The following is a 24,094-nucleotide window of genomic DNA, read 5'->3' as shown; positions in this document are numbered from 1 at the left end:
TAATTTAGATGATTAAAAAATTTTCAAAGAAATGTAAAACATGTTTTTACAAACATGTACTGTTTTCCTGGCAATGTGCTTCAAAGAACAATCATGTATGTATCCATCTGTCTTCTCTGGATTATAAAGTGCTTAATGGTAAGCAGCATGTGCATGTTTGTATGTATAACAGAGATAACAGTTATAAGTGATCTGGAAGTTCTCCATGTGAGCTCTGAATATGCACAGATGTACTTGGTTAGTTCTGTGATCTACCACAATTAACTTGAAATTATAAAGTGCTTTAAAAGGTGGTGTTTTTTGGGGCGGAAAATGGTAAGAACCATAAGCGAAATATCCTGAACTGAGTTCCACCCAAGTTGCTGCATGACCCTGGCCTCATTGTAGGGCGTTATCTAACCTGTCCCTTTCCCACAGGAAAGCTCAGTAGCAACTTTCAATTTTAGTAAAATTCTCAGAGGAGGGAATTATGCAGATTAATATGGGGTCATAATTTCCTTGTTCTTAAGTAGATTTTCCATATATAGGATGAGAGTAAATACTGTACAGTGTGAGGGGAGGGGATGCATGCCTCTAAGTGTGACACGAAACCCAGAAGATAGGAAGAACAAAATTGATAGTGCATTATATAAACGTGGAGTTGCTCCTATTAGTAAAAGGAACGTGTTTGAAAGCTGTGACACAGAGGGGAAAACATTTCTAACACCTACAATAAAGAGTTAAAATCTCGTGTTTTGCAAGTGTTCTTCTTATTCAGTGACAACCCAGTATAAAAACGGGCGCCTCATAGAAGAATGAACATATAAATGTCCAGTAAACAGACAGACAGAGTGACACATGCCATTTTATGTTTATTAGATTGGTAAAAAGACTGCTAATACAAGGCTATTGGAAAATGCAGTCTCCCGCTTTGTTGGTATCACCGTCAGCTGGTACATTTCCAGAGGACAGAGTCGCAGCAGGTCCCTGTCCAGTCGTCCACCTCCTAGAAAGGTGTCCTGCGGAACCACTGACGCAGGACGTTCACCCTCCATTGTTTATAATTGCACAGGCTTGGAAACAACCTCGGTGTCCGCAGGATGGGAACTAACAAATAAATGAGGGAGCATGTAGGTTTGTAACACAAAAATAGCACCATTGTCGTTTTCAGCAGCCGCATGGTATTGTATCAGGTATGCATGCTCCCTCGTTTATTTGTTTATATAAAGATCCAAACCTATTGTGTGAATTCATGAGCATAAAAGGAGTCTGGAAGTGGGGAAAGTTAAGTCCCCAACTGTGGCTAGTGAATACTTCTAAGGAGAATGGAATTGTATTTGAAGCAGGGGAGGGGGCCTTCAACTTTTTCACTTTTTCCCCCACGTTATATATCTTTATGATTTAGATTTATTTAGATTTTTAGTTCTGGGAGCTGGCCCGGTGGTGCAGCAGTTAAGTTCACACGTTCTGCTTCGGTGGCCTGGGGTTCACCAGTTCTGATCCTGGGTGTGGACGTGGCACCCCTTGGCAAGGTGTGGTAGGCGGTAGGCATCCCACATATAAAGTAGAGGAAGAGGGGCATGGATGTTAGCTTAGGGCAAGTCTTCCTCAGTAAAAAGAGGAGGATTGGCGGCAGATGTTAGCTCAGGGCTAATCTTCCTTAAAAAAAAACAGAATTTATTCAGAGAAATAAGATACAAACCATGTGAATGACATGAGAAATCGTATGTTCAGTCAACTTATAAATTTAAAGGAATGTTAAAAATTAACTCCTAGAATTGGGCATTTTAGTTAGTGAGTACTTAGGTTTTTTTATAATGCTACTGCTATTAATGTCTGTTGCCATTTTGCTCAATATTCTGTTATTTTTTTTGCTTCCTGAAAATTTACTCTCTTAAGATCCTTCAGTTGTTAATCAGCTCTTTTACAGCCTTCTTGCTACTCCTGCCCAGCTACTTTGGAAGTCTATATTAACCAAATATTTAATAACTAGTTTCTTTTTCAAGCCAGTCCTGAGGGCCTAGTGGTTAAAGTTCGGCACACTCACCACTTCGGTGGCCCGGGTTCATTTCCTGGTGGCAGAACCACACCACTCGTCTGTCAGTAGCCCTGCTGTGGCGGCAGCTCACAAGGAAGAACTAGAAGCATTTACAACTAGGATATACAGCCATGCACTGGGGCTTTGGGGAAAAAAAAAGAGGAAGATTGGCAACAGATGTTAGCTCAGGGTACATCCTTCCCTGCAAAAATTAAAAAAGAAAAAGGAAAAAGAGATCTTTAAAAAAATAGCTGTTGTTTTTCTCTCCAAGGAAGTAGAAATTTCAAGAAAGAGTGCACAAACAGTTACAAATCACACATATGCCATTTGAAAGGCCATATCATTAATTGACAGTGTTGGATGTGGTTAAGATGGTGGTGGTAGCATTCATGGGATAAACAACCAATGAGATTTTCTACTTATTCTAACTTTGGTCTTCATGGTATAACTTGGTTATTTTGCTTGAAATTTGGATGTCAATAATTCAAAGAGTGAGGAAGTTTGGATGGAATTCCTGTAGTGCATTGGCTATTGTGCGGTGGTTGGATATGTTCTGTGTTATTTTAAGCCTCACAACTATCCGTGCAAACGAGGCGGCGTGCTCTCTGTCTCATAGGTAAATAAACAGTTGTTCAGAGAGTCACTCACTTGGGGCCCAAGGCTGATTGAATTCCTCGTTTACCAAGCACTGGTCTGAGAGCCTTTGAGTGCCAGGTGCCCGCCCGGGCGGTAGGGACACCTGTGGCAGGTTAGGTCCGACCTTCAAGTAGTCCGATATGTAGCAAATGCTCTTCTGTATGCTGGAGCAGAAGCACAGGAGGGCCATTCCAAGCCACTTGGAGTATTCCGGGAAGAGCTCCTTTGAGGAGATCATGGTGGAATTGAGCTTTGAAAGATTGAGAAATGCTATTTCCACCAGAAGAAAGAGCTCTTTCAAGCATCTTTCAAGGCAGCGTGATGTATTCAGGGAAATATAATATGCAATCACGTAGAATCAGGAAATAGTAGAGAATGAGACTGGAGAGACCGTGACAAGGGTAACTTCAGTGGCCTGGTGGGTGGAGGGAACTGATGGGACTGAGTTCAAGGGCAAATGCAAGGAGAGGAATCCTGGACAGCAAGGGTGACTGCACTGGGGGTGTTACCTAAGGAACTGCCTGGGAAGGCACCTCCACCCCACGGCCCTACAGACACACCCAAAGAAGGGAGACAGCTGTTTTGTGTGGCAAAAGAATCAAAGCTGTGCTTTGCGGGTTAAGTTGAGGTGCTTAAATTTCATCCTAAAAGCTGTCGAGAGACACTAAAATTTTAAGCAGGGGAATGACTTGATGAATTTGCATTTAGGGAAGATTATTCTGGTAGTAATTTAGCTCAGGGATGGATTAGAAGGGAGGATCGATCAGTCAGGGGCCCATTAGATTAATCCAGATTAAACTGGGGGAGGCTCCATGCTCCTGGTTCACAAAAGGAGGGGTGGGGAGAGAGAGTCCCCTCAACCATTGAACAAAGTCCTGAGCTTCATCAGGCAGGAGCCAGTCACTGCCCAAAGCGACGGGCCCGGCCCGGTCATTGGTGGGAGATGAGCACCGTCCTAGAGGCCCCCGGGTGCACCTCCCCCCCCCCCCCCCACCGTGGCCACGCTCAAAAGCCCTCAGGCCACCACTCTGCAGGCCTGCTTGGTTCTTCGGCTCCTCTGGTTCTTCAGTTCCTCTGGTAGCCACGCATCCTGTGGATTTGTTTTCTTTGTATTTCTCTCTGTTCACTGCGTAGATTTTGGTGTCGTTGCTAGTGAGCATTTTTATCAAAATGTTGAATGTTCAGTATTTTGGTAAAGATTGTTGACTTTAACCATGAGAAATCCTTCATCTTTTAGAGTCTCCTGGGAAGGAAATCTCTTACCAATTTGTCATGTTAATGCTTTGTTTTGATTAGGCAGTACCTTTTAAACAATATGCAACTACAGTCAGTTTATGTTTGTTAGAAATATTGAAAAGAAGACCACGAAAGCCTAAGATAGACGGTAGAATAACTTCCTTGAAGGGGTTATTGCTAAGATACTGGAATAAAACTCATCTTTCCCCGATTTCTACATGTAACCTTTTCAAAAGGAATGGAAGGAACCTCATCTCTCTTTCCTTTTTTTTCCCCAGAAGGCGAACGGGCTTTGCCGTCAATACCAAAGTAAGTGCTGCTTTGTGCATGTTGTTATTCAGTTGTGTTAGACGCTGGAAGGAAATCACTATGCTTTATAATCCATTTTCCTTTAATAATCAAATTTTTCTACATATGTGATTAGGGAACTAGAAAACAAATATTTCCAGAAAGAAATCAAATCAATTATAAATCATGTTATGTATTTAGATTTAATCAAAAGTTTGAAACGAATTTTCCCTTTATTTTAAGTTCAGTAGGGAGCTCAAGAAAAGTCATAGTGATAATACTGTGGAGGCCTGTTGCTAAACAGTCACATTATAGTCACCACCAATCTTTATAAGAGCCTGAAAATGGCGACCATTCTGGCTATGTTACATGGGAGAAAATTAAGAAATTTATGTTAATTTTTTTACTTGTTTATGTCATGAATTTCATAGTAGATGTGTTGATCTATAAAATTAAGAGAATTAAATAGTAATGCCAAAAGAACTTATTTAATAACTTCTCTATTCTCAGTGTGTTAAGAACTGGGGACCATTTGAAAATTAAAATCTAGACATTCAGATATACAGGTAAATAAACAATTATAGCTGTGTGCCTGAGTGCTCACCTGCAGAAGAGTACTTCACCTGCGAGGGTCCTGGAAATAGGATCAGGAGGCTGAAGCCTGGGCATCGTTGCTGTCTTGTCACTCTTCCTCCTCTCTACTGCCGGTCCATCACCAGTCCTTCATTTCTGTTTCTAAATCTATCAGATCAGCCACTTCTCCGCCTTTCCACTGTCCCTCCCCTGCTTTTAGCTATTATCATCACCTGTCTGGGCTACTCCAGCAGACTAGGGATCCCCAAGCCCACCCCCAGGTTCAGTGATTCTCTAGAGAGAACTCGCAGGATTCAGCATATGGTCATGCTCACGGCTGTGATGTGTTACAGCAAGAGGCCACAGAGCAAGCCCGGCCCCGGGAGAGGGCGCAAGGGGTGAAGTCCCAGGAAACCGAGGCACGCTCCTGAGAGCCCTCTCCCAGTGGCCTCACGCAGGGCGCACTCGTTTCGTCTGGCAGTGAGTGTGATGCTGTGTGAAATACTGTCTAGTGAGGAAGCTCATTAAAGACTCGTTGCCTGGGGGTTCTGATCACATACATACTCTCAGCCTGGCATGTCCCAAACTTCTAGATTCCCCAAAGGAAAGCAGGGCTTCACCGTGAACCTTATTGTTTGTACAGACAGTTTAGGCACAGCAGACCACACTTCTTAGTTAGGGGATGGTGGGAACCCTCCTGAAATCCAAGTTCCCACACACCAGCCAAGGGCCAGCCTCAAAAGATAGCAGTCTCGGGCCGGCTAGATTAACCTTCTTCTGCACACCTCCTACCCATCTTCGTCTGTCCAGTTTTGCCCATCGTCCATCCATTCTCTGTACTACAATGTGAGGGAGCTTTCTTAATTAAAGCCGATGCCTCACTTGCTGTTGCTCTAAGGATAAACGCCAACATCCTTAAGCTGGCTGGCAGCATCCTGTACACTTGCTCACCTGCTGGCTCCTCTAGCCTCCTTTCGCTACTCTCACCCTGCTCTTCAGCTACAGTGAACTGTTTTCACTTCCTGGAGTTCACTGTCCTTTCTTTGCCTCCAGGTCTTTGTAAACGCTCTTTCCAGCATGACTCACTCTTCCTCCAGCCCCCTTGTCCTCAGCTAGGCCCTGCTCATCTCTCAGGTCTCATCCTACATCATTTCCTCTGGAAATGACTAACCAGTCCTGGAGAGCCTTCCTGTGTGTTTTCCCATAACACCTTCTACTGTGCCATAGTACTTATCACACTTTTAAAAATTACCTCAGGGCTGGCCCCGTGGCACAGCGGTTAAGTTTGCACATTCTGCTTCAGCGGCCCTGGGTTCACCGGATCGGATCCAGGTGTGGACATGGCGCTGCTTGGCAAGCCATGCTGTGGCAGGCGTCCCACATATAAAGTAGAGGAAGATGGGCATGGATGTTAGCTCAGGGCCAGTCTTCCTCAGCAAAAAGAGGAGGATTGGCAGCAGATGTTAGTTCAGGGCTAATCTTCCTCAAAAAAAAAAAACCTCTTTGCTTGTCCATAGCCCTGTGGCCTCGTTGATGGCCAGGGTCAGGTGGCATTGTGGTCGTGACACTGGGCAGTATCTGGCACATAGTAAGTACACAGTAGCTGTCCAGGTGAGTGAAGGGGTGGCGAAACCAGCTTTCTCTTAGCTTTTAGGCAGTTTTTCACAAATTCAACAATATTTAATAGATATTTATTAATGTCCCACATCAGGCCAGGAACTAATGCTCCGAGTATCTTGAATTGTGGAAAGTCGTTAGGTGATGACTTTGAGAATTAAAAGTTACAGGAATAATAAACATAGATATAGAAGTGAGTGAAGAAGATAGTAGGTTAGAAGTGCTAGCAGATGATAGAAACACTGAATAAATCAAACTTTAAAAGAGCAGAATTTCCACAAATCATAGAGCAGGAGACACTGTTACTGCTATTGATCAGAAAAGCAGTGAAATCCATGCAATTGTGAGAAAGCTGACCCACAGCAGCACACAGAAACATGGTGTGGCGAAGGAAGACACCACAGTTCTGGCAGCAGGACATGGAAGCAAGTGACGTAGACTATTTATATACCCTATGGCTTCCCAAGAAATATAGCTCAAAGATAGTTATAATAAGTCATGTAGCTGCAACGGAAGAGAAAGTGCTGATTTGTCAGAAAACCACTTTAGTTAAACTTAAAAGCTATAAGATTTCAAATACTTAGAGAATTCAATAAAAGAAACTCAATTTTATGGCTTTATGCTATAATCGTTAATTATAGAGATTATACAGTTGAATATTTCTAGTTCTCAAAAATATACTATTTCTAAGTTCCAGTATTTCCTAGTGTCAATTCTACATACTAAGAAAAATTTCTATTCAGTACTTCCGTGGTAAATGTTTCTGTATCTGGAAAAAGTTTTCTTTTATAAAAAGATCAAGGTAACTGACATTTGAAGACTATGAGGTTCCTTTTTTCTCTGTGTTTTGTGCTTTCCAAAAATTTTAAACTAAACTATATTTGGATTTTTTTTTTTTTTTTTGGTGAGGAAGATTCTCCCACTGCCACTCCTCTTCTTTTTTGCTTGAGGAAGATTTGCCCTGAACTAACATGTGCCAGTCTTCCTCTACTTTGTATGTGGGATGCCTCCACAGCATGGCTGATGAGTGGAGTAGGTCCATGCCCGGGATCTGAAACTGAACCCGGGCCGCCAAAGCAGAGCATGTGGAACTTTGACCACTGGGCCATGGGGCTGTCCCCAATACTTGGATTTTTTTAATGTTGCTGAAACTTTTGGCCAAAATTTTATTTTGTGTGGGTGAATATGTAAAACACTGATGTTGTTGAATCATTTCATGAAACAAGTGATCAGCTTACATTAAGCTTACCTTTTTCAGTCTGTAAATAATAATAATATTAATGTTTGCCTGCTTTTTTACATGCTCTCAATGTATGAAGGACCAGTCATACTACAGTATTTCAAATTAACATTTTAGAGAGCAAATTTCAATTCTAGATATTTTCCCCCTCCATTGTATAACTTTTGGGCATTCACTTGCAGCCTGGCATTTAAATTTAAGACTTTATCTAACCCGTGTACACCACATTAAATGGTTTGCGGTGTTGTAAGTCACTGTCACGAGTTCCTTCTCAGCGCGGTTCGCTGTCCTTCAGTTGTCTGTCTTAGTTTCTGATCTTTAAAACAGTGACGCAGTCTGGTTAAGTGCCTCGGGTGGTGGAATCTGATATTGTAAAAGCAGCCTTTACGATGTGAAGTCTCCAGGGGAAGTGGTATAGTCTTCCTGATCCTGGGCAGCCCGTTGGGACGAGTGGGAGTTTGTTTCCTGAGTGCGGCACTCACAGCTCTGCCCCTCTGTGTTACAGGCTGGCCAACAGCGAGAGGCAAGGTGTGCGGACACACGCCGTCTCCGTGTCAGGTGAGCGGCCAGCCCAGAGAGCCTCACGGCGGGCTGCGGAGTGGACGCGCGCGGCGGCTGTGACAGGAGGACCACTGCGCGTTAGAGGTCTCCTCATCACTAGTGCGAGTACTCCTAGAGTGGAAGGAGTCTAGAATCACAAGTTAAACAGTCCAGCTGCCCAAAGTTGTACAATGTTACCCTCATTAAACACATTTAAATGTGGCTGATAGGTCTGTTTTCTAAGACGAGATATATGTCAGAAGTTATTTTTCAGTTTTAACGTCATGTTAATTTAGAGTAAAAATGCTTACTTTTGAAGTTGCCATTATAATTTATCTTTGTAATTCAGAAACAGAATATGCTTTGTATATTTATTTTTTTTTGAGTTCAGGAAATGTGAAACATTTTTCAATGGTTTTTGTCTTTCACGATGAACATGGAGTGGTGTTTGAATATCGCTTTCTTAAAAACACAGTTAAGATACTGGCGAAAGCAGCATCTTAACTGTTGCTGGTGTGATGGGTGTGTGTACTTTCCTTGGTATGTTTTCAAAATATATGTGCCTTTTTTCCTTATTTAAAAATGTAGAAAACAGAGGAAAGGGAGGAAAAACGCATCTTTCAGGACCCAAGTTAGTGTCTTAAAGTGTGCTCACTATGTGTGTAGACATAGATATATGTGTATATCTACACACGTACTTACAATCTGTAAATACAATAATGTAAATGTTACATTTCTAAAATAGTAAGTTCCTAATGACTAGTATCTGACAGTCTGACTTAGAAGAAACCTAATTCTTGTTAGTTTAATTTACCTTCAGTTAATTTTTCCTGAAATTTAGTTTTGTGCTTTTGCCTAGTTGATGACTGGATTCTTGTTTAGTGTTCCTACATAGAAATGTAATTGCTTATTTTTTAATTGTGCACAAACATCCCACAAGCCCTCTCTTAAGAAATACCTGCGCTTTTATTTAGCAGAAAGAAATACTTGTGCTTTAGCAAGGATGCTTTACTGATGAATTGTGTGTGAGCGGTGTGTGTCCGAGTACCACAGCCTAAGAAATCATCGATCGCTTCCTAACAGGGGAGAGGGGTCGTGAGTGCTAGAGTGTGTGCTGTCGGACAGTGTCAGGCACCCACAGGCTGCAGGGAGCCTGGCCTGTTCTAAATCAGTGGGCAGTCTCGCTTGCCCACGGCCCTCGCTGGACTCTCCTAAGCCCAGCAGTGGCGCTCAGCATAAGTAGTGCTCAGCATTTGCTCTTGTTCAGTCCATGGTGGGAACAGGAGATTCACACGTGTAAACCAGGCCCTCGGGGAGTTTGTAATCCAGCTGGAGAGAGAAAGGCCGTGCCCTCCTGGTGAGGGTGGGGAAGGATTCTCTCTGTCAGCTCAGCTGAGTCCGGAGGAGAGAACAGTCCCTGGGCTTCAGAGGATGCTCTGTAGAAGAGGTGATGCTGGAGCCAGCGCCGAGTCCTTCCTGGTAGCACTCTGGGCCGTCTCCTTGCCGGCTGAGAGCGGTCTTAGGAGTGAGGCCCAGGAAGCGCTCGCATGCCTCGCCGCCGTGTTGCCTCGCGGAGGCGCCACAGTCTCCGGGTGGGAGCGAGCCGGGACGGCCTGTTAGCTCATAATGAAGTAAAGTGGGTCCTCACAGAACCTTCACATCTTGTTCCTTCTCCCTTTTTCCAATCCCTTTTAATCAGTGTCCTCAGTTCTTCAGGTTTTAAACCTCAGAGATTTTTTAGCAACTGATCATCATCAAACCTCTGGATTTTTACCTCTCCCAGCCAACCCCTCCCTTAGGATTCTGCCTTCGTTATTTCTTCCCAGTTATCCCTTAACTAGAAGTTCATACTTCAGTCCATTCTCTGTACTAGTTTGATTGCTGCCACATGTATATAATTTAAATAGGCAGTTCTCTGGTCAGAAACTTTCAATAATAGTTTACAATCCGTCAGGTGCAGGTTAGGCTCCTCAGCTCAGCCCTCAGAGGCCTTCCGTCATCTTCCACAGCCTCCCTTTCCAGTCCTCCCCTCTTCTCTCCTCCACGTTGTTTGCAGCCACATGAAGCTGGGGTGTGCCACTCACCCCACCGTAGCTCTGTAGTTCTGCTCGAGCTGTTCCAGAGGCCGGGATATTCTTCTCATCATCACATGTCTGAGTCTTTCTGTTCCTCAAGATCACTGACGCTGTTTCCTGTGTGACTGTCACTGTGGTAATGTGCAGATACAGGTAAAGGAAGAGTGCGGTGGGTGTGTCATGACAACACTAATGTGTTTAGGTTCCTGTTGACCTTCTCTCATTCCACCTGCTGCTCGCTCAGTTTGGTGCAGTTGGACTAACCAGTGCGGTATATTTGTATCGTCCACAAAGACTATACACATAATGTCTGAACCAGCCTGGCTGGCCAGGAGCCTCTACCTTAGACTTAGCCCACCAGCTTTTAGGTTCATAGCTAGAAAACCAGCACTGTTACTAAATCCCAAGGTTATTTCTTTACCCAGCAACCTGGAAACCCTGCAGCATGTGGGTGTGGTACTGTCCCACTGAGGGAGAGCGCCCCGCTGCTCCTGGACCCCTGCTTCCCCTGCGTCTCCTTCCGCTGCCACGGGGCTGTTCTGTCTGCAGGCGACTGGGGTGGGGCTGCAGTCGGACTCTGTGCCAGCCGTGATGATTTGCTTTCTGTCATGCTCCATCTCATTTAACCTCTAACCCTGCAAGAGGGATATTATTCCAGTTTTACATGTCCCATTTTACATTAAATCAGTCAGCAAACACTTATGGGGCCTACTGTGTGCCAGGCACCATTCCAGATCCTGGGGTATGATAGCGAATAAAGACAGGCCCCTTCCTTTATGGACTTGACACTCTGTGGAGGAGACAGGCTAGAGACAATGAGTGAAAGTAAAGCAGGTAAATCGAGAGCAAGGGGTGGAGCTGTTTATAATTGTGGTCAAGAAATGTCTCTCTGAGCAGATGGCGTGTGGGCAGGCAACTGAATGACGTGAGAGATGGAGTCATGCAGACACCAAGGAGCTTGGCAAATCCAGGCACCAGCAGGGTAGCAGAGAGAGCGGGGATGGAGGCCCAGGAGATGCAGTGGGCAGGGTAATTGGGACTCAGGAGCTTGGCCAAGGTCACACACAGCGAAGAAGAGACAGGCCTGTTTTCATTAAGCATTCGGTGTGGTATGCACGTCGGGAGCTACTAACTTGCTTAATCCCTGTGACAGCCTCACAAGGTCTTTATCATCCCCCATTTCACAGCTATGAGGAACTGACTTCAGAGAGTAAACAGGTTTGTTCAGCGTCACATAGCTTGAAAATGATGGAGCTAGGATTGGAACTCAGGTCATTACTGCCCTCCAGGCCATATTGCCTTTCAATACCAATTAAAGGAGTTTACCCCAAGTACAGATGGAGAAGCACGTGGGAAGATGGAGAAAGTGGGACTTGTCTGACCCCCCCATTTCTGTTCACAACCAAAAAGTTCTTACCTGATCTTCAAGACCAGGTTCAGATGTCACCACCTCCTAGAAGCCTTCCCTGACTACTCTAGGACTCCTTCCCCAGAGTTCTCTAGCCCGCCATATGTCTCTCTATTATGGATAATCTTTAAATGGGTATAATTATTTTAGAAACTTTCTGTTCTCTAGACCACAACCCCGTCATAGGCAAAGACATATTCTCTTTGTCTGTTTATTGTCCAGGACATAAGTGCTTAGTAATTTTTTAAAATAAATCAGTGAATGCCTGAGCAAGGTATGGAGATGTGCTGAAACTTAGAGGACTGCATTCCGGGAGCAGGATGCGCAGAGCTGGCAATGACATCGAGAGTCACTGGACTCTCGGACGATTCCCTGTGAGCTTATCACTGCATTGTGCTGGACACTTTCCTCGGAGGTGTTGGGCAAGGGGCTTGGAGGCTAGCCAACAGGAGGAATAAGAGTCCAGATAGCTTGAGACAGTTTTCAGCTCTTGGTGGATCCCTGGTTGGGAAATAAAGCAATATCCTTACATTCCAGAGACGAGAAACCAGGCTCTCATTCGTACTTCATTGTAAGGTAAATGTAGTTATTAGATCATCTTCAGTAAGATCACAGTTAGACCTGATGTTCACTGTATGGAGAATTCATCTTTCAAATCTAGACTCAGTTTCTCTATAAAAGTAACTGTGAGATGAACAGATTTATAAAAATATCTAGCAGAACAGTGCATTCCTTGGGCGCATTATTCTGAGGGCCTAAAGGAATTTTTTTTAGCCTAATTATTAAGTTTTTAGGAAACTTGTGCTTATTATAGGGCTCAGGTAGAACTTAGAACTGAGAGGCCAGTGCTTGTAATAAGCGGTCTGTAAGTGTGTTCAGAGAGAGGATGTGGCCTGGATTGGGGATGGGTGCTTGAGCAGTGTTTGTATGGGTGAAATTTTCCCAGGTATAGAGATATTTCCAAGGAAAATCAATGAATAAAGCTGAATTTTAAGTATTTCGAAGGCATAAACTCTGGTTTTGGTTGGTTGGTTTTTGTGTTTTAATGCTTTGTTTTGTTTTTTAATAACCAGGCCCTGATCAAGCTGTAAAACCTTAAGTGTGACCAGAAATAGAGGATAGCACAGGTGACAGTGCCGCTGCATTGTGCACGCAGCTCTTGTGAACTGTTTGGATTATCCACGATGGGCATGGAGACGGTGAAACAGGTTCCCTCTGTTGTGTGTCCGTCATGGCAGTCAGTGCAGTGACCTCTTCCGTAGGTAGAAATGTTTGCTTTGATGGTCTCTGCCGAGCCCTTTGTGATAAACAAATGCACCGCTTTCTGATGATACTTTTTCAGTATTTGTTGCAAATTAAAAAAAAATTTATTTTTTTACTTTAGAACAGATTCTTTTGGTTTAGCTGTTAATCATGCGGCATCATTTCCTTTATGTGAGATTACTTTTAGGTTTTTCAAGTTAGTTACTGAAAATTATTCTTAACTAAAATACCCTTAACAAAATAAATGTTATTTGCATTGAACTGCTTCATTACAAATTCTAAAACAACCACTTTATATAGGCAAAAGTGGTTCGTAAACTTTAAAGTTCTGCAAAATATATGGTGGTGGTGGGATATTATTCATTCATTGCTGTGTTGCTGCTTTGTAAATATGTAAGTAGTTATTTACACATGGAAGAGCTCAGAGAGCATGCCTAGCACGTTTACATGTACTGTCTTGTTTAAACTTCAGGACAGTCTTCCTGGTAACATTTCCACTTTACAAATGGGGAATTAAGACTCAGAGATGACGTGGCTTGGCCTGGTTGAGATAGTAGTAAGTAGTAGAGAGTCTGATTAAAACCCAGATCTTGGGCTCCAAAACCCATTGTCTTTACGTTAGACCACACTGACTCATTCAGAAAGCTTGATGATGTTCAGTGTGGAAGGGAGGAATACCTTGGAAGAGTTTGTGTGATTCCGTTGTAGTTTTTTCCTCCATTTACCAGGAATAGCATAGTACTGACTCATTTATGACGCTCTTCAGGTAAAATTCAAAAGTCTGCCCTGTATTCAAGCTTGAAAGACTTTCTTTTGTCTGGTGTACACCCTAGTTTCACTTTTGATGATGCTATGATTTACAAGGTAGTCTCTTCTGCTTTCAGTAGATTTAAAGCTTGATTTAAATGCTAGCTTTTAGGAATAAAAAAAATCAAATCAACGCTGCTGATTATTTTTATGTGCACAAAATGGTAAGTATTGGGTGTTTTGACATGTTACTGGAAAATCTAATTTCAGCAGTCATGAATAGTGTTCTGTAATCAATCGGGTGTTAGGAGAGCCGTTTAGTCACTGACAGGCTCACAGTTGTCTCCGCCTGGGTATGGACAGGATGACTGATGGTGTTGTGCGTGCGGACGGAAGTGAGTCATCAGAATGCCCCCCTGTGCTGCCTCCTCTCTCCCAGCCCGCCCTCTCCCACCACTGTTACGTCATTCGAGCTCTCTTTGCCTCTGTTGAAATTCCGGGGGGCTACTTAATCCTGTCCCTTTCCTCTGGTCTCTAAAGGAGTTGAGAAAAATACTCTGGAGTCACATAGGTACTGAAATATCTGCAACATATGTTCTAAAGTAGTATCCTGAAGAACGGCCCGGGGCCAGACTGGCTTCTGATTCCTCACGCTGGAATTGGACTTACCCTCTCCGCTGCAGGCGTGTAGACAGACCCTTGTAGGCCTCGCTGGCAGGGAGTAGCCGGAGACACTTGCAAATGAAAAAGAGCCCAAGTGAAAAGCAGAGCAACAATGAGAACCACAAATTTTAAGGAGGATATTTATTTTTACAACTCTCCAGGCCACACACATCTGTTCCCTTAGCCGTGTGAACTTTCCAGAAGAGAGTATGCCTACCTTCTCCCTAATCACCTCCACATAATAAGGGACAATAGTGTTTCTTGAGAGATGTTGAACCAGAGCGTGTTTTTGTCTATATGAAATTATGCCTCACGATGGGCAGCGTTTGGGTAAACTTGGCTCATGAACCTTCTTAATCCTCTGGCTAAACTTTTTAACACCATATTGAGTAAACTTTAATGATTTTTTAAAAATTTGTTACTAAAATACAAGAAGCCCAAGTGTCATCTTGCTAAATTTAAAAACAAATACACTAACATCAAAAGGCCCAGTTATTTTTTTCTTCTCAGAGAAAAATTTTAAAGGAAGACTTGAAACTTTTAAAATATAAATTCTAGAATTTGATGTCAAGGCTTTTCCCCCCTAGTTGTAGCATGTCATGGCTTCATCGTAATTGTGGAACTTACTAAAATCAAACCACATGAGTCAAGACAAATATTTTGGTACTTTTACAAGCAGAAACCATATGAATGAATGGGTATTGTTATGCTTTTGAATTTTGAATTTCTTTAACTTTTTGTCATGTAAAATTTCAAACATATACAGGAGTAGAGAGAATAAAGTTATATAATGACCCTCCAGGTACTCATCACCTAGATGCAATAGCTAAAAACTGATGGCCAATCTTATCTGATGTCCAGTCTTATTTCCTCTCTACCTTTACACACTTACACAAACACATAGTCCCCATTGATTGTTTTAAAGCAAAGCTAAGGCATATTTCCTCTATAAATATTTCTAAAAGATAAGAATTCTTTTCTTAATGTTATTATATTGCAAAAATTAGTGATTCCTTTTTCTTTTCTTTTCTTTTTTTTTTTTTTTTTTTTTGCTGAGGAAGATTTGCCCTAAGCTAATATCTGCTGCCAGTCTTCCTCTTTTTGCTTGAGGAAGATTCACCCTGAGCTAACATCTGTGCCAGTCTTCCACTATTTTGTATGTAGGTCACTGCCATAGCGTGGCTGTTGCTGAGTGGTGTAGGTCCACACCCAGGAACTGAACCTGGGCTGCTGAAGCAGAGCTTGCCGAACTTAACCACTAGATCGTGAGGCCGACCCCAACAGTAATTCCTTAATACCAACTATCCAGTCCGTGTTCCAGTTTCCCTGAAGACCGAATTTTTGCACTTGGTTTCATCCAGTCAAGAGTCAAACCAGCAGACTGGTTGAACTTGGCTTGTTGCATCTCCTGTCTCCTCCTGTATCTCTCGGCTAGGCCTTCTCTTTTTTTTTAACTGAGGTCATAATAGTTTATAACATTGTGAAATTTCATTTGTACGTTATTATTTGTCAGTCACCATATAAATGCATCCCTTCGCCCCTTGTGCCCACCCCTAAACCCCTTCCCCTGGTAACTGCTAATCTGATCTCTTTGTCCCTGTGTTTGTTTATCTTCCACAAATGAATGAAATCATGTAGTGTTTGTCTTTCTCTGTCTGGCGTATTTGACGTAACCTGATACCCTCAAGGTCCATCATGTTGTTGCAAATGGGGCGATTTTGTCTTTTTTTATGGCTGGGTAGTATTCCATTGTTTATATACCACATCTTCGTTATCCATTCATCAGTTGATGGACACTGGGTTGCTTCCACATCTTGGCTATTGTGAATAATGCTGCAATGAACATAGGGGTGCAGAAGTCTCTTTGGATTGTTGATTTCAAGTTCTTTGGATAAATACCCAGTAGTGGGATAGCTGAGTCATATGGTATTTCTATTTTTAATTTTATTTATTTATTTATTTATTTTTTGAGGAAGATCAGCCCTGAGCTAACATCTGCTTCCAATCCTCCTCTTTTTGCTGTGGGAGACTGGCCCTGAGCTGACATCCGTGCCCATCTTGCTCTACTTTATATGTGGGACGCCTACCACAGCATTGCTTACCAAGCAGTGCCATGTCTGCACCCAGGATCCGAAACGGTGAACCCTGGGCCGCAGAAGTGGAACGTGTGCACTTAACCATTAGGCCACCAGGCAGGCCCCTCTATTTTTAATTTTTTGAGAAATCTCCATACTGTTTTTCACAGTGGCTGCACCAGTTTGCATTCCCACCAGCAGTGTATGAGGGTTCCTCTTTCTTTTTTCATTGCCACTTATCTGTTGAAGACATTGTGTCACTTATGCTGTTTTTCCTCGCACTCTGGGTCTGACTGATTACACCTCTGTGATGTGTTGAATGCATTCCTCTCAGGCCTCCGTGTTCTTATGTTTCCTGTTAGCTAGTCATTAGGATCAAAAGAAGTTTGATTAGATTCGGGCTCAGTGATTTGTTTTGTTTTGTTTTTACAAGAATACATCGTAGGTGATGTACATAACATCTGGCTGTCTCTCTTTGTGCCCTTAAGGCTGATCAGTGGAATGGGTCAGTCTGTGATCCATCCATTATAAAGCTCCTTTGAGTGTTAGCAGCTACTGATGGCTTTAGCAGCTAATGACATTCACACCTAGATTTCATTAAGGGCCACAAAAAGGCGACATGTGAATTCTGCTATGTCTTCTTTATTTATTTAGCTATTATACTTCTAAAGACAACTTTCCTTCAGTAGCTGTTCACTTACCTTGAGGCATGGTTCCTACTGGAAAGACAAGAAAACTGCTTTATTCTTTCCTTTTATTTGTCAGTTTTTAAAATAATGAGTTGCCTCCCTAGCCAGATGTTGTTGTTTTAAGCATCATTATGAATTCATGGGTTTTTGTCATTGTAGGGGAGGAGGGACGTTCCCATGACCCCTCTGGCTGGATGATTTGCTAGAAGGACTGTTTTCCCAGAACACAAGACTCACCCTTCCAGGGATCTCATTGTGTTTCCTGCCTTAGTTATGCTGGTAACTCCCAAACTGTCATCTCTGTCCTGGATTCTTCCCTGAACTCTAGGCTCTTGCAGCCACCTGCCATCTCACCATGTTGACTCTGATGTCTAATGAGTATCTCAAACTTAATATATTCAAAACTAACTCCTGGTCCTCCCTCCAAGCATGCTCTTCTCACTCGTCTCCTCTTAGGAGGCGGCAGCTCCTTCTTTCTGGTTGATGAGACCAAAATCTTTGGGGTGATTCTTGATGCTACTATTCTTTCTCCTGCCGTATCCAGTCCATTGGCGAAGCCTAATTGGCTCAATCCCCCAAATATATTCACAGTCCGGGTTTCCCTGCGAGCACCCTTGTCCGAGTTTACAGCACTCTCCACCTGGATTAGCGTGGTCACCTTGCAACAGCAAGTGCCCCGCGCCTGCCTCTGCGGAGCCCGCCTGCGCTTCTGCCGTTTGCTCTGCCCTGGCCCACCTTCCCAGACTTGTGCGCTGCCCTCTCCCTCTGCTCCTAGAAGGCTTTTTGCAAGTGATCCTTCCATATTTAGAGTTGCACCCCCGTAGGAAAACACTGCCTGGCCCACTTCTGCTTTGTTGTTTTTCTCCACAGCGCTTACATGTTGACGTACTACCGTGTAATTTACTTACTTTGTTTATCGTCTCTTCTCCTAGAAAATAAGCCCAATAAGGTAGGAGTTTGAGGGCCTGTTTCACTGCTGTCACCCCCACATCTACATGGTCTTCCTGGCTCATACTAGATGTTCAACAAGCGTCAGTAAAGTAATCATCTTGAATAAAGTAATTTATCTTGAATAAAATAAAGAAGGATTCTAACACCTTTTTAATGTTCTTGATATTACTCAAGAAAAGTTATACTTAATTTTTTTTAATTATTTACTTTTTAAGTTAATGTAAAGAATATTCAGCTGGGTTTAAAAATAAAATAAACAGTAGAAAAATAGAAATAGCTGACACTTACGGAGTGGTCGCCCTGTGCCTAATGCCTGGGAGTCCCGTCTGCAGCTGTTTACCTAAGGAGGCTTCTGTTGCTGCCTCATTTTACAAATAGGAGACAGAAATGGAACTTGGCGACTTCTCCAGGGGCAGGGAGTAAATAGTGGAGCCAGTTGTATCTGAGTCCAAACGCATGTGCCCTGTATTTTTATTTTTTCATAATTTCACACTTAGAGAATGGTTGTAAGAGTAGTAAAATGGAGTCTCATACATTGTTTACTCAGATTCATTATGTGTTTATTTTGGCCCACTTGCTGTATCCTTTGCTCTGTTTTTTTCCTTGAACTATTTGAAAGCAAGTTGCAGACATAGTGTGCCACTTTACTTACAAATGTTTCAGTGTGTATTTCCTGAGACCAAGAATATCCTCTTATACAGTCACAGAGTAATTATCAAAATCAGGGAATTTAATACTGATGGAATGCCTTATCTTATTCAGAGTTCATGTTCTTATTTCATCCTGGCAATGTCCCATGTCCCTTACTGACGGGGGTACATTCTGAGAAATGTGTCCTTTGGTGATTCCGTCGTTGTGCGGACATCATAGAGTGCGCTTACACAGACTGGATGGTACAGCACACTACACACCTAAGCTGTGTGGCCCCAGTCTTATGGGACCACCATCATATGTACAGTCCATCGTTGACAGAAGCTTCATTGTGTGGCACAGGACTGTAGTCTTGCCCCTTGCCCAGCGATCCGTTCAGGCTGACACAGTCATTCTGTTTTCCTGTTGTTAACCAGTAAGCACAGAAAGCCGCACTCTCTTGAGTCATCACCTAGGAAATTGAGTATGTGATTTAGGGTGGCTTTTCAGATGGAGGGGGAAGATTAAATAGTAAATGTTGCTGGAATCACAGCATACCATTTGAAAATATTACTAAGTTGTATGTTTCAGTTCTTCTCGTTTGTGCTCCAAACATGTTGACAATGTCCATAAATTGTTGTCATCTTGATCCTACCCTGTATTCTGCCTGGGCCCATGCCTGAAGTCCTGATCTTTCTTGATGGTATCCTGTGGTTAAATTTTGCATGCCACCTGTGTCTTTTCTGTCACATGTTCCATGCATCTCTTGTTCTGACTTCATTTCGACATAATCTGCTGTAACTGTTGCTTCTCTGTTTTACTGAGCTGTGTGCTCCTGCAGGGCTGGGGCATGTCTTGTTGATCTGACAAGTGCCTGGTACAGAGAGAGTTGACTTTCAGATGAATTTTAAGTATGTGAATGAAGGAGTGAATGAATAAGTGATGCTTGTAGGTAGGGGGCTTTGCAACCTGTATATTCAAACATCCTCATCCCCAGTTTTTTATGTTAAGGTAATTTATTTAAGGTCTGAGTCTGTGTCTTTGCTAATGATTTGGGAGAAATGGCTCATAAAGCTCTTTCACAAATCAGGATCTGCTAGTTTTCTGCAATTTTTCTTTTTATGGTTGTACGTTAGATGTTCACAAGAATCTTGAGTTATTTATTAGTCTCTGTTTTTTGTCTTGTTTCATTTTGCTTCATTTGGTTATTTGTAGAGATACCTGTACCTTCACTTGGTTGGCTCTGTGGAGCCAGGAAACTCTCCTTATGTTCTGCTAAAAAGTTTCTATATCTAGTGTTAATCGTTGCTAAACGAGGAAATTGCGTTTTAAAATAATAAAATATTTTTTAAACTCAAGTCAATCATAGTAAGAAATTGTGTGCCAGTAGTCAAATAAAAGCATTGCAATTTTGTATTTGTTTTTATAGATATGCCTTTAAATGTAACATGTTTTCTTTTGTATTGAAATAATTTGTTTCTGTTTTCTCTTTCCTCCTCCTGCCTCTTTGTAAAGGAGTCAGTCACTGCCAGCATAAAGTTAAGAAAGCTAGGCGCTTTCTCCCTTTGGTCTTCTGTTCCCTTGAGCCTCCTTCTACGGGTACTGCGCTCCTATTTGCTCAGGCTCTCTTATTAACCAGAGCGCCCCGGCAGCGGATCTAACAGAGGCTTGTAGACTGTCCTGAGCAGAGCAGAGCTTTCCTGGGTGTTGGTGTATGTGCTGTCCCCTGCCCAGCAGTGATACAGCGGGGCAAGGGTCCGCGCTGACCGTCTGGGCTGCTCTCCTGTTAGAAAATGTTCTGTTTGCTGGTTTTTAAATGCATGACTGGGCAAGAAGTAGTTTCCCAGTTTCATTTGTCTTGGTGTTTCACCCCAGGAGCCAGCAGGTACCGCATTTGCTTCGTGGGTTTCCTAATATAGCATGCAACTGAATGAAGAGAATGGTCAGAGCGAGCCCCAGTAGTCTGCTCTTCATGGTTTGGGGGAGGATGGTCAGGGATGCTGCAGAGTAGAGGCATCCAGGCCACTTGGAGAGTTTTCTGGGAAAGCAAAGATTGTTGTAATAATTGAAACAGGAATTTCTCTGAACACTGTATAAATTTAAATGAAAACTTGACCTGTCAGTGGAGCTTCAAGTGCTGTCCTCCTTGCAACTTATATGCTGGGCCTGGCCTACTGCTGCCACATGACAGAAGCCCAAGCGGCTCGTGGGAAGAGCCACGCTGAGGGCTGGTCCCTGGTTACCATTTAGTGTGCACATTAATGACTTGTTTGTTTTCATTTTTATCTACGGGGATACAAATTAGGGAGGTGGAAATGGTTTTTAACATCTAATTGTTGGAGCCAATCCATCTTATTTTGCTTCGTGCTATAGAAGCCAGCTTAAAGTCTGCAGTACTGCCGTGTAACTCTGTACAGTGTGCTGACAGCTAAAATTCAGCATAACGCCCTTGAATCAAGTAAACACGCTTACTACTGCAATCTTCCTTTTACCTGGTGAATTAGAGCTTGGGGGGTAATTTTTTGTTTTCCTTACACTTTGATTTACCTGTCATTTTAATAGTGTGTTTCCTCTCTCCCCTCTTTCCTCTCCTCTCTCCTCCCCTCTGCTCCTACTGCCCCCTTTCTTTGCATGCCACCTGGATCTGCAGATGAAATTAGTGGGGACGGTAATATTTATTTTCACGTTTGTGTTACTAATGTGAAATAATTATTTATTGATACAAATATAGTTCAGTATTAATGAAAGGCAAAGTATGGTTTTAACCCAATAGAACCAGTGTGAAAAAATGATGGTGTGAACAAATGATCTCTGAAAAATTGTTTAGGGCTCTGACGTGGAAAGGACGACTGTCAGTTTCTTATCACATCTCACTGGTACCTTTGAGTTGTATATATTCATAGTGAATTTTTTAGATTTCGTTATTAAAACTTGAGTTGTAGAAAAATTGTCAAAATGAAATCATTCAGCAAGATTAGTCATACTTGAAAGTAAATTATAGAGATCTATACACTTATTTCCCAAGGACAGTGTATGTATAATAAGTCTTGGTTTGGGAGTAAGATAATGGAAAGGAAAGAATGAAGTGACTTTTAAGAGTCACACAAACTAAAGTAATTAGAGAAATATCAGCGATGGTGATAACGACTGTTTTTCCAGGAAATGAGGAAAGTGCTCAATAAGCTAGAAATTTAAGTCACGTGAACACCTTAAGTTTCCCACTTCTGTCCTGTACTACCTGCATGAGACTCTAGATGCTTTTTTGGTAAAGGAGTAAGATTTTATAAACTAAAAGTAAGGGGGACTTGAATTTTTTCCTCATGATTAAATGAAAGAGTGCTTTTACTGGAGGTTTTATCTGTGCTCGTGTTTGTGATAGGACTGGTAACTTGAGCGTAGTGAGCCCAGCGCTTGCAGTGACAGAGCTAGGCTAAATGCGACCGTGGAAAGGTGCTGCTGCTTCATGGCACTGACGCCAGACGGTGTGAGCGTCGTTTCTAGACTGATTCCTTGCTAGTAGCTAATTGGCAGCTCCACTCACGGAGAGTTGCTGTGCGCAGGCACTGTGCCAGGTGACTCCTAATTCCCATGGCAGGGCTGCAGCCTATCATTGGGGATTGTCTTTGTTGTTGTCAGGTGAGGAAACTGAGGGTAAGAGGGTTGAGAGCCCAGCTAGTCCAAGGCTGCTGGAGACGAGTGGTCAGGTCTCAGGCTCCAGCCTCGCACTTTCCCCACCGCCCATCCTGTCACCAACTGACTAGTTCAGTGATCTTGAGCAGATTGCTCCTGTGTCTTCATCTGTAAAAGGTCTCAGTGGTTGTTGTGAGGATTACTACGAAAGCATAAAAATTTAAACAAATGTCTATAAACAAGTGGTTATTACGTTATTTATGTAACAAAAAGACTTTTGTGCATTTTCCCCACATTTGAATTTCCCAGTACTATGAATTAGACAGGGAAACTATTATTGTGCCCATTTTACAGATAAGTGAGCTAAGCCGTAAGGGTTTAATCACTTGGTCTAGGTCAGGGGTCCACAGATAGACCCGTGGGCCAAATGCGTCCCATCTCCTGCTTTTGTATCGCCCTTTGAGCTAAGAATGATTATTATGTTTTTTAGTGGTTAAGGGAAAAATCAAAAGAAGAATAGTATTTGTGGCATCTAAACCATATGAAATTCAGATTTCAGTGTCCCGGGCGTAAGGTTTTATTGGAACCTACTACCGCCCACTTGTTCACATAGTGTTGTGGCTGCTTACCCACTGGAATTTGAACAGCAGAGTAGAGTAGGTGCGGCAGAAACTGTATGACCAGCAAGGTCTAAAATATTTACTGTCTGACCTTTTACAGAAAGTCTGCCAACCCCTGCTCTAGGTTATATCACTAGTTAGTATTAAAGAGCAAAGTGAGGCCCTGCCTGGCTCCCTAGAAAAGAACTCTTCTCACTGCTTCCCAGTCCCTCTTGGGTTAGTGGCGCATCCAAGTTATCCAGGGCAGATAAGTAGCTGTGAAATTGGTTAGTGCCACTGAATTACCTAAGTAATCCGATCGCTGTAGAGATGTTACTGTAGGGGTGACGACTCATCCAGACTTCCTGAGGGCAGCAGGGAGGCACCAAGGTGAACCAGTTGTCAGAATTGCAGGTGTCCAAGCCACGGCACAGGGCCACCATTTCTTGCAAGTAGAGGAGGCGTGGTGACAGAATCACATTGTCTTCCCCCTCTTCCATGAGAAATTCAGCAGGTTGTCAGCACTTGAGAAGTTTGTGAGCCTGGTGGCTTTTGTGCTGTTCCTTTAATTTACAACCAGCTGATGATATCATTGTCCGCTGACATGTCCCTCCCAGACTCCTAACTGACCCCCTTCACAGTGACCTCAGAGGCATCAGGCTCTTGCTGTGACAGAGCGCCAGCCTTTGCCATCATGCATGCGTGTCGATGTGTTCAACAGTGACTTTACTGAGACTCTCTGCGCCTTGCTTTAAAGCAAGAAGTTAGCGCTCTCCTCTCCTAATTTCTGAGCTATCGGTTCCTGTCCTTGTAACATGTCTTCCAATCATTTTTATTTTACCACATAATGTTATACCAAACCTTTCAAGTTATGTTGTCCATTGTAAGGTTTTAGAGTCTTCTCTTGTTTTTAATGTTCATTTTGAAATATTTAACTCATAGGCCAGGCATCCTTGGAGATGAATTTGTCTCCAAGTGTGCAGGCCCAGATGAGCCTTGCTGTGAGCATCCCTGGAGTGAAACTGTGCCCGTGTTGGCGGGGGGGAGGGTGTAAAATATCCTTAGGGGAACACCCCCTAGTTCTGTAGCATGGGGTGTCTGCTCTCACAAATACAGATCCCCATAGACATTGTGGAAGATAACACAGCCCAGGTCTGTACTGGAGTGCTGTTCTGAATACCAGCCCACCAATGATTGGCTCTGGGGCCTTGAGAAAC

General features: G+C 43.0%; 1 protein-coding gene across 23 annotated transcripts in view; it reads left to right on the top strand.

The window, feature by feature from the left end:
• The window catches only part of PTK2 (protein tyrosine kinase 2), a 278,805-nt gene that overhangs the window by 168,573 nt on the left and 86,138 nt on the right, over nt 1–24,094 (top strand). For 10 of the 23 annotated variants that reach the window (XM_070481680.1, XM_070481679.1, XM_070481681.1 and 7 more), the window contains 2 exons: nt 4,168–4,198; nt 8,113–8,165. In XM_070481680.1, the coding sequence (XP_070337781.1) occupies nt 4,168–4,198; nt 8,113–8,165 (84 nt within the window). Of the gene's footprint in view, nt 1–4,167; nt 4,199–8,112; nt 8,253–20,163; nt 20,248–21,298; nt 21,317–24,094 lie in introns of all 23 variants that reach the window. The other 13 variants (XM_070481671.1, XM_070481683.1, XM_070481672.1 and 10 more) reach the window with 3 other exon arrangements.

Source organism: Equus asinus, chromosome 12, assembly GCF_041296235.1.
Source record: "Equus asinus isolate D_3611 breed Donkey chromosome 12, EquAss-T2T_v2, whole genome shotgun sequence".
Taxonomy (NCBI): domain Eukaryota; kingdom Metazoa; phylum Chordata; class Mammalia; order Perissodactyla; family Equidae; genus Equus; species Equus asinus.
This window is presented reverse-complemented; position numbering and strand designations above follow the sequence as displayed.